At 35.0% G+C, this 10878-nt stretch overlaps 1 protein-coding gene across 12 annotated transcripts in view; it reads right to left on the bottom strand.

The window, feature by feature from the left end:
• The window catches only part of LOC101736332 (non-structural maintenance of chromosomes element 1 homolog), a 60241-nt gene extending 56049 nt beyond the window's left edge, over window positions 1-4192 (bottom strand). For 10 of the 12 annotated variants that reach the window (XR_002431199.3, XR_009973393.1, XR_002431201.3 and 7 more), the window contains exons 1-4: window positions 3969-4189; window positions 2565-2860; window positions 2078-2236; window positions 1158-1294 (exon numbers count right to left, since the gene is read on the bottom strand). Coding sequence is in view for 5 of the 12 variants with exons in the window: in XM_062669098.1 (XP_062525082.1) it covers window positions 1158-1294; window positions 2078-2236; window positions 2565-2860; window positions 3969-4068 (692 nt within the window). In the remaining 7 variants the exon portion in view is untranslated. Of the gene's footprint in view, window positions 1-1157; window positions 1295-2077; window positions 2237-2564; window positions 2861-3815; window positions 3927-3968 lie in introns of those variants that run through there. The other 2 variants (XM_004930565.5, XM_062669099.1) reach the window with 2 other exon arrangements.
• Between the last annotated feature and the right edge of the window lie 6686 nt (window positions 4193-10878).

The following is a 10878-nucleotide window of genomic DNA, read 5'->3' as shown; positions in this document are numbered from 1 at the left end:
ATGTATATGGGCTCCAGTAACCACTTAACACCAGGTGGGCTGTGAGCTCGTCCCTCCATTTAAGCAATAAAAAAAAAGTTAAAAAGAAGAGCCTATCAATGATGAGGCAGTAATATTAAGAATTATCACAAAGTATGTTACATTTATGCATAAAAGTTAAACCTTTTTTATAATCGAATTGTTCTAATCCAGGGCTGGCCAGACAGCGGCGCGGCAACAGCATGTTTTAATCAGAAAATGGTTTTGGATATAAATACTTTCATATCATAGAATCTTTTGTCAAAACATATAATCAATATTTGGTATAATTTATCTTTATTCTTGTAACATTCCATTCCCATGACATCAATTATAAGTGAAGCTATATTTTATTATTATTGGCGGAATTCCCGGAATGTATTTTGTTTTTGATAATATATTTTCCTGCGGCCCTCTTGTTAACGTAGTAAATTTAATTAGCCCGTAGTTTGGACAGCCCTGTTCTAATGCTAACAATATACATCCTAAGGAAGGCAACTCTGTCTTTCTGTTAGATTTTCACGCAAAAATCACTGGACCGATTTAGATGACATTTGGTACAGAAAATTAGTTATAATAGACAAAAAAAAGGCCATCATTTATTACAAGTCTCCGCCCACCAAATATGAAGTGAAAACCATATGGTCAAAGCTGTGGGCGGAAAACTAGTACTATATGCATTGTCAAATTAACCTTTGAAATCAATTTGAATCGAAAAACGATAGGATACGATAATGTTTTTGAAATAATTGATAAAAGGCCAATTATTATTAAGGCCAATTATCTTTCACATATCCATAAACACCCTTCGATTTCAAGCAATTCTTATATGTCTGGTTATATTCGATTGAATGAGAATATGTTAACTGATATCACAATTGATATTTTAAAATGAATACAAGAAGGAGCATAACACTATATAATATACTTCACCATAATGACAATGTTGTGGAGCGTGACCCAAATTTCTTTTCAAAGTAGTTCTGAACATATAAAAAAATCTGAATAGGTTTATGTTATTCTAATTTTAATTTTAGATAACAAAAAAATACTATACTGTTGCACATCCTTATTGCAAGAGCTTAAGAGTCGCAATCAAACACCTTACATTGTACATTATAATGAGAATAATCACTCACCTCTGGCTTTCGTTAAGTTGTTTCAGTTGATCTGGACTGAAGTCGAGTTTACAACAAGGCCATTTTTTTATTTTTTCTAAGTACTGATTAAGGCACCTAGTGTGAATAGCTTTTTCACATGCTATGCAGTTAGCCCCCTGAAAGAGAATCATTCAAATATTCAGTAAATATTTTTTATTAAGCAAAAAACAGAAGCCTAATAATTTTGTCAAGTCAGTCCTCTGTAGTAACCATTTTACCTCCATAGATACTCAATTAAATGTAGTCCTTTAATATGAGTTGATGAAGATCTTATAAACACAATTTAACAACTTACTTTTACTTGAGATAGAACTATCATATTTAGGGAGATAAATTTGCAGAAAACCATATTTATCTATTGTATTTGGGCTTTCATATGATTGTTAGGCAGCAAAATTGTTTAGATAATGTAACTTGATATTGTAATTCAATTACAAAAAATATGCATGATTCTTCATTGACGAATTCTAATTAATTAATCAACAGGAGAGTTTTACAATGAGGAATAGTTAACTAGTTAAAGCTGTCAACTTATGCACTTTATCTTAACACATTCTGTATTAAATGGCAACAAATTAAGAGCTTTACATGTTGTGGGTAGTAGTGGAAATGTACATAAGATACCAGTATTTCACTCAAATCTGGAACAGCAAATATCTTTAACAAAGACTTTGAATAAAAATCAAATCCCTTTGTAAAGCATCTATGGACACTAATCAACAGACCGGGAAGGCAATCAAACCATTAGTATCAACGGAATAGGTAAAATAACACGATGAATGATTAATCTACACTGCCTATTCAATCACGATCCTTGCAGTATTTTTTTCATGATAGCAACTTTTTTAGCATTTAGTTTATTAAGTATACAATAATTAGTTAAAGTTCAGATATATTACCCAAAAAACATTTTTCTTACAAATGTAACAATCTTTCATTACATCAGGCATGTATTTCTCAAAATAATCTTCAAATTCATTTATGGTTCTCACACCTAAGCGGTATTTATTTTGTATCTTCTCTAAGTAGTACATTTTACACCATTTAGCCAATAAATTCTGAAACATTTCAGTATGAAATTTATCATTTAAATACAAAATTTGTAATCATATTAGCTTTTTACTCAATTTTAAGGATCACTCTCTGTAGGATGGTCAGGTAATTTATAAGGGACTTAGGAGACTATGATAAAATTTTCATACAGACAAACTTATTTATATTAATTTATGTTTTGTTGTGTTGTTTTTATTATTTTAACTTATTCAAGGATTTACATTATGTACACCATGTCACAAGTAGCCTGTACAATATAGCATTACTGTTTATAAAATAAAAGTTTTAAAGAAAATAAATACTCTATTCAATTAGTAATACTGTAATACATACTTCAGCTTGGAGCATTGATATTTTCTGGCCCATTTTATTAACCAAATTAATTGCATGAATGCCTGTGATTTCTCTTACATCTATACTCATTATTTCTTCAATTAATAATCTGAAATAGTCTAATTCCTTAGCTGTGAAGATCTTTTGGGATTCAGATATTGAATCCCAAGCATGGGTTAAGAATATAACTACTTCTTCATTTGTACTTTCATTGTATGTTACTTTGATTGACTGCTGATATGGTCTGATAACATCATTAATTTCTTGAATGCAGTTCTTTAACAAGATCGGCTCACCTAAAACATATTTTTTATTAGCTTTAGTGGCATACTACGTATTGTAAATACAGTCAAAACTGTTTACTGCGACTTCGTTTAGAACAACATGTCGGTTATAAAAACCTAGAACAAAGGTCCCGGCTTTGTTTTGTTTTTTTTTGTGACCGCCTTATTAAAAATATTGCTTTATACAACATTGCTAATAACGACATACCTCATAAAACGACCACAATTGACTAATATTTCGGAGAATTAGATCTGTTAAAACGACCGGCTAAGCTGTATTGTAAACAATTTGAGTAGGTATCCACAATTGTCTTCAATGGCTATTAAAATCCGGAAAGAAAACAATAGGATTTAGTTTAGTGTAGGGTCTTTTCTAATTCTTAGAAACAAAACACATGCATGCGGTAGAGTCAAAGCCCGCTTCTTCATATCTATTCAGTTAGTTTGTTACTTATCTATACACAAGAAGCACCAAAACTTTGTAGAGTTATTTGTGAAACTTTCAAAATGTCGCCAAGAAAAAGAAAACAAATTAATATTGAAGAAAAATCGCGTATTATGTAAATATATTTTTCCAATAATTCGAATATCGATTTGTTTGTACTTGCACGATACACATTAAACATCACCGGTTGTTACGACTATCGGTTTTTACGACTGAATATGAGCAGTCCCTTCGATGTCGTTATAACAGATTTTGACTGTATAATCATTATGTATGCGTTGAGGTGGGTGGAAATGTACATGTTAAAAAAAAATTTGAGAGCTTTTAAAAAAAAAATTTAAAGTATTTAAAACAAAGCTTCTAAAACTTGACAATGTTTTGTTTTCAAAAATCCTAATCTGTTATGTACTTGTGATTCAAATGTAAATTTCTTTATAAAATATAACATTTTTTAATCGGCTTACAAAAATAGGTGCGAATGGATGGTGGATCTTAAAAATAGATTATTTAAATTTTAGAAACTTTCTTTCTTTGATCTGCCACAGCTACTTATCAATATCAACATTACCTACATGAGTTTTGTTTTTCACAGAGAAAATGTAAATTTACTGCACAGGTGATTCCGTGAAACCTAACAAATAATTGCAAATTTTTTTTTCTTTTGTTTGAACATACCTGTAAATTTAGTCAGGACTCGATGAGCTTCATCAACACTCATAACACCGCTACTGGCTATAGTTCTTAAAAAATATCTGTGAACTTTACTGTAAGACATGGCTGGTTAAAAATTTTTAGTTTGTGTTTATTTATAAAGTTTCGAAGCGGTTTAAATTTTGAACGTCCTAAATTAATATTTTGTTTGACAATTTGACACTATGATTTTAACGTTGTCTCTGTCAGTGTCGCTTTTTTCTACCTGTCAATGGTCACTGGGTTTATGATCGTATAGCCATCATTGTTTTTCAAATTATCTCTAGTAACTATTCTCGTAAAATGGTGGAAATTCACAGATTTATCCCATTCATTCCATTGGGACTCACCAAAACAATTCTTCAATAATAGCCACACACCATTAAATTGTAATACTGAGCAAAGGTAAGGTACATGTATGTATAGTATATGTATGTATATATACAGCGAGGCATCGGTATATAAACAAATAAAATACGCAAGACCACATTTCGTGGTCGAAATCGTCGTGGCTTAAAGGATAAGACGTTCGGTGCATTCGTATCTAGCGATGCACCGTTCGAATCGTACCGGCGCGGCGGGTACAAATTTTTCCAATGAAATACGTACTTAACAAATGTTCACGATTGACTTCCACGATGAAGGAATAACAACGTATGATAAAAATCAAATCCGCAAAAATTATGACTTGCCTAATTATTTTTTTATTTTTTTATTACAGAAGTGTACTTCCTGTAAAATTTATATTGGCGGACTAAGGCATTCTCTACCAGGCAACCAAAGGTAGTGCAGAGCAAGCAGTGGTAGGTGCAATTACTAGTGATAGGAAAACTTGCGAGTCCGCACGAGTAGGTCCCCTGCCTATTTCTGCCGTGAAGCAGAATTAATATTCTTCACTTTTTCTATAATAAAGGATCCGCATCTGATATTCAGTCCTCTTTCGGTTTTATGCAGTAAATTTTATTGAAATGAGATGATAAGACGCCCAGTTACCTCGTGGGAATCCATACCATCATTTTTGAGGATATCATCATTAGAGCTGACGAACGTTTCTTTTAGGTAGCCTTAAAAAAATTTGAGGTAGCGTTTTTTTAAGGTAGGTTGTCTTAATTCCGTCTATGAAGGAACCGAATGTTTTATGTTGAATAAAAACGGTCTTTTTAAAAGTTCACTCTGTTGCATTATTTTAACAAAGCGTGTTTATGTTATTATTATGTTATGACTTACATACATTTTTATTTAACTAGTAAACCTGTAAACCTTATAAACTTTGGAAACACAGATAGCATTTTCGATCAACAGTTACCATAGTCAAAATACCCGATAACCGTACTCGTCGAACTCGACAAAGAGGTCGACATGCAACCTAACCCATGCATCAGCCCGCTGAGTTTCTCGCCGGGTCTTCTCAGCGGGTCGCGATTCCGATCCGGTAGTAGATTCATTCGCAAAGCAGCTGCTCTTGAGTTATTAGGTCTCCTTCGGAGGCGCTCGGGCATCTGTTAGCAAATCCCACCCCTTCTGGCTGAGCCTTTGCTCGCCCACCTGTCCTAGTGAAACTGGAAAGGCCTCCGGGCCACCAGTAATCATTCAATCATAAAAAAAAGTCAAAATTTACTTTTAACATAATTTAAATGTTTCTTATCCTATTGTTTAAATGCATGAATTAATGATACCTAAGTTTAGAACAAACACACTACTGCGAACAGTGTACTCCTATTAAATTCGTAATTGCTTTTCCGCTCCCTAATTACTGCGTCCTGTCTCCATGCTCTCTTATCAATTATAGGAAGCCAAAGTCCTATTTTTGAAGGCAAATTTTTTGTATAAAATAACATTGAATTAACAACAGTATTGCACTACTGTATGTCAGTAACTATGACTCACTATGTACATATCAGTTTTAGGTATTGTACAGAACTTATTTTGGGAAATTTAAGTGAGTGTTAGATATTTTATCCTAAACCAAAGAAATGAACGGAATAATATAAAATAGGACTATGTGTCTTGTAATAATTTATTTCTCAATAAAGTTTAAAGAGGCACCGATATTCATAATTTTGTAAAAAAACCTAATTCTGTTGTTACTATTATATTTAAGATTATGCTAATTTCGGTACCTACCTAATATACTAATTGGGATTTTTGTAATTAAAAAAAAATGCTTTCTAGAAGAGGCCTCGGATACTTGTAAAAATCTAGATCCGTTTTTCTATGTTATTTTGGTATTTTACTGATTAATTATTAGGTTTATGTAGGTGAAATAAAAGGTTAGTGAATCCTTCACTGACGCCATACACTATGTAGGCCGATTCATCAAGGCTTACGGCTACGAGACTTCGGTTACCTCTAACCGTAGCTAATGATAAGGTAGATATGTATCAATAAATTTGAGACTTCTATCAAATGTATTAAGAGTCAGTGGTGGCATTCATTTTCAGATGGCTTTAGGCTCTAATACGCAGTCATTTAGCAATAAGTCTAATAAATCGTGAGTTCCTCTGATGATCTGGTAACGCCAACGAATTTAGTTACAACATTTAAAAAACGCTTATTTGAGAACACTGCTTAATATTATATAATCTGTGATAATATTATAATTACCGCCAAAAAGAGACAACATAAAAAAAACGGCAAAAAGAAAATAAAAATTATACTTAACCGATTGAAACCGCTGGATAAATAAATTAATTAATTTGCAAATAAGTTTTCTGGGCTTGTGAAGATCAAAAGCGAGCAACATTGTGATTAACCGATTCTATTCGCGATCACCTCTATTTCCAAGAAGTGTCGAGTGGCGGAGAAGGGCAGGAGCCCACAGAAACAGAAGTCCGCGTTCTACAAAGGGAAACTTTATAAAAAAAAATACTTGGAAATATTATATTTTTTATGTCATTAACGCGACAAAAATAAAATATAGCATTGGAATTAATCCTAATCTGAAGGTATCAACAAGAAGGTCGGATTTCGATCATTGTCCTACACTAGTAAAATTAAAAATTCTAATCTATTTTATTATTGTCTTCGAGTTTATAATTTTTTTTTTTTCTAATAAAAGCATTACCTTCCGTTTCATTATAATAACTTAAAATTTACTACAAAATAAAGGATTCGTATGCCTTCTTAATTATAAGGTGAATTACTGAACGCATCGGCGAACTGATGCTTAATCCCAAAAGATAAACACATAAATTCATTAGTTTTCAAAACCTACCTTTCGCCTTCATAGACGGCATAACTCTCCCAGTAAATTATCTGAGCTACGAGCGCTTTCAAAACTTTTAATGGAGTCAATTTGGTTCGCATTCAAAACACCAAACACCACGTATACGTACGTACGGCTGATTCGGTAAGTACGATTCATACAAACATTAATGCCCGGTATTCGTTCGAGAACAAAATTTTCTTACAAATATTTACTTACTGCTGTTTAAATAGATTCCGATGACATTGAAATCAAAGCAGTTGACTTCTGAACGGTAGGTACTAACAAGAGATTTTTTTTATTTTTTTTTTATTTTTTTATTGCCTTTGTAGGCAGACGGTCATACGGCCCACCTGATGGTGAGTGGTTACCGTCGCCCATAGACTTCAGCAATGCCAGGGGCAGAGCCAAGCCGCTGCCTACCGCTTAATACTCTCCACAAGCCTCGTTTGAAGAAGGACATGTCATAGCGCTCGGGAAACACCGTGGAGGGGAGCTCATTCCATAGCCGGATGGTACGTGGCAAAAAATATCTCTGGAAACGCACTGTGGATGACCGCAGTGGCTCCAGGTAGTATGGATGAACTCTACTCCGGTGGCGGGCGGTGCGATGGTAAAAACGAGATGCTGGTATCATCTCGAACAATTCCTCAGAGCACTCCCCATGGAACATACGGTACAAAATACAGAGGGAACCGTAGTCCCTCCGCAACGAAGGGTGAACGTGCAAAAAAAATTACCTTGATACTTTCGTTATTTCTTGATTCCTGTGTCATTTTATCTTTTATTTTAGCAAACTCAATCTAGGTAGGTATATGATATTTCTCAGTAAGATTTACGGTAGGTACTTTTCTTTCATTTTATTGCGACAAAATTCGAACACGCTATAGTTTTCCACACACCGCTCTGTAAAATTCATTCAAGTGCAGAGCATACACGAATAGAATGGGAAATGCGACTAAATATCTTAATCGAACTCCAAAAAAAGATAATAATACCAATACAAGACCCGTGGCAGACACGGTTGAAGTTTGAAAGTGTGCCAAATAGTAGTTAAAGTTTACCGCCTCCGGTCGGTGGGCACCGATGATTACACTGCTTTAAAAACTTTGCTCGAAACATAAAGACAGCACGAGCCATGCAACTTGCAAGTTTGTGGATAAATACGAGTCCATTGGTTTTAAACGAAATACTACAACAAAATACACTCAATACTAATAAAATAATACTAATAATACAGCTATGAGAACCAACGTCTCCATCCTCGAAGAGCTGAAGGTCACCAAGCGCCTGCTGACTACGTGCCAGGAAAGCATCTGGAGTTTCTTTGGGCACATAATGCGATCCCCATTGCACAACCTGGAGAAACTCATCATTTTCGGACAAATGGAGGAGAAGCGTACTAGAGGAAGAGCGCCAGCTAGATGTGTGGACCAACTCAAGGAGGTCACTGGAGGCCAGTTACGGGGAGCGGTACATATGGCGCAGAATCGGACCGAGTGGAGAAGATTAACATACAGTCACGATTCTCAGCATTGAGGGAACGACCAGAAGAAGAAAACACACATATAGGAACGCAAATAGATATAGCCAAGCACGTCATATAGTTTACACGTTTTACCTGCAGTTACGCAGGAATTGTTCGAGATGATACCGGCATCTCGTTTTTACCATCACACCGCCCAAAACCGGAGTAGAGTTCATCCATACTACCTGTAGCCACTGCGGTCATCCACAGTGCGTTTCTAGAGGTCTTTTTTGCCACGTACCATCCGGCTATGGAATGAGCTCCCCTCCACGATGTTTCCCGAGCGCTATGACATGTCCTCCTTCAAACGAGGCTTGTGGAGAGTATTATGCGGTAGGCAGCGGCTTGGCTCTGCCCCTGGCATTGCTGAAGTCCATGGGCGACGGTAACCACCCACCATCAGGTGTGCCGTATGCTCGTCTGCCTACAAGGGCAATAAAAAAAAAAAAAACGTTACACTCTTGATCATTTCGAGGTCATCACTTTATGAGTCTATTTGCGGAATAAAAGTCCTTCCAAATATTTATAATTGCTGACCGCAAAACTGGGCAGTTACAGCACTATGAGTCGTGGGTTCAATTCCCACATCGGGTAATCGATCGGGTAATAAATTCGTGTGATAAACAGGTTCGCTTGCTCTTTGTCTCCGTGTTTACTGTCTATAAATTTATTTACTAAAAATAAGTGTATAAGTATCTATTTCAATCTTTGGTACCCATAACACAGTTAATCCTAAATTTAGGCCGGATGATTTATTCCCAGTTATTTAAATGCACGTAGCTATGCCTATCTGAGAATATCCCCCTACGTCAATGTATGTAGGCTTAAAATACAAACAAAAGCTTTCGTTATTTAAAAAAATATGTACACGTTAATTTAATTATTGTATTGGATGGTCGATTTTTTTTATTTTAAACTAGCTGACCCGGCAGACTTCGTAGTGCCTCAATCGACAAATAAAAGACCTAAGCTTTTGTATAAAATAAACTTAAAACAAACAAAAGGAATCCGTACGACGCGGGACACATCAAAGGAAAACAAAATTGTTAATTTTATTTAATTCTGAGCATTTTCATATTTATCTACCTTTTAAGCCTTTTCTGGACTTCCACAAATAATTCAAGACCAAAATTAGCCAAATCGGTCCAGCCGTTCTCGAGTTTTAGCGAGACTAACGAACATCAATTCATCTTTATATATATAGATAGATAAATAATAATATAGATTGTATTTTTTGTTTTAATGGTCCTTGTACTTTTTCATTTATTTAAAACCAGATTACTTGAATCAGAGTTTAACTTTTTTTTAAACATAAATAATAATTTTACAGGCAAATAAATATTTTCAGTTTGCTTTTTTTTCGTCAATACAAAGTAATGTTCTGCGATTATTTTGCCATTGTCCGACATTTAGTACGTCGCAGAGCGTTAACAATTCGGTTTGAAGGCAGTTAGGGAAGTTTTAATGGAGCAATTTGGAGGTGTATTGAAAACAGCCGCCTCTCGGAAGCGACAGATTTGGAAGTTGCTGCTGTCGGCTTTCACCTCAACCTATTAAGAATACCACTTGTTATTTCTCATTTAAGCACTCGCTTTACATTTACGTAAGACAAAAATTGTTAAATGATTTTGTTTAATGCTTTTCTTTATTGAACTCGTAAGTAAGTACCGTTGTAGCCACCATTTGATTTTAATTTCTTTTTTTTTTTTATTGCTTAGATGGATGGACGAGCTCACAGTCTACCTGATGTTAAGTGGTTACTGGAACCCATAGACATCTACAACGTAAATGCGCCACCCACCTCGAGATATAAGTTCTAAGGTCTCAGTATAGTTACAACGGCTACCCCACCCTTCGAACCGAAACGCATTACTGCTTCACGGCGGAAATAGGCGGGGTGGTGGTACCTACTCGTGTGGACTCCCAAGAGGTCCTACCAGCAGTAATTACGCAAATTATAATTTTGCGGATTTCATTTTTATTACACGATGTTATTCTTTCACCGTGGAAGTCAATCGTTAACATTTGTTGAGTACGTATTTCATTAGAAAAATTGGTACCCGCCTGTGGGATTCGAACACCGGTGCATCGCTTCATACGAATGCACCGGACGTCTTATCCTTTTAAGCCACGACGACTTCGACTTGAAACTTTGACCTCAC

The sequence above is a fragment of the Bombyx mori genome, chromosome 6 (assembly GCF_030269925.1).
Source record: "Bombyx mori chromosome 6, ASM3026992v2".
NCBI classification, from domain to species: Eukaryota; Metazoa; Arthropoda; class Insecta; order Lepidoptera; family Bombycidae; genus Bombyx; species Bombyx mori.
This window is presented reverse-complemented; position numbering and strand designations above follow the sequence as displayed.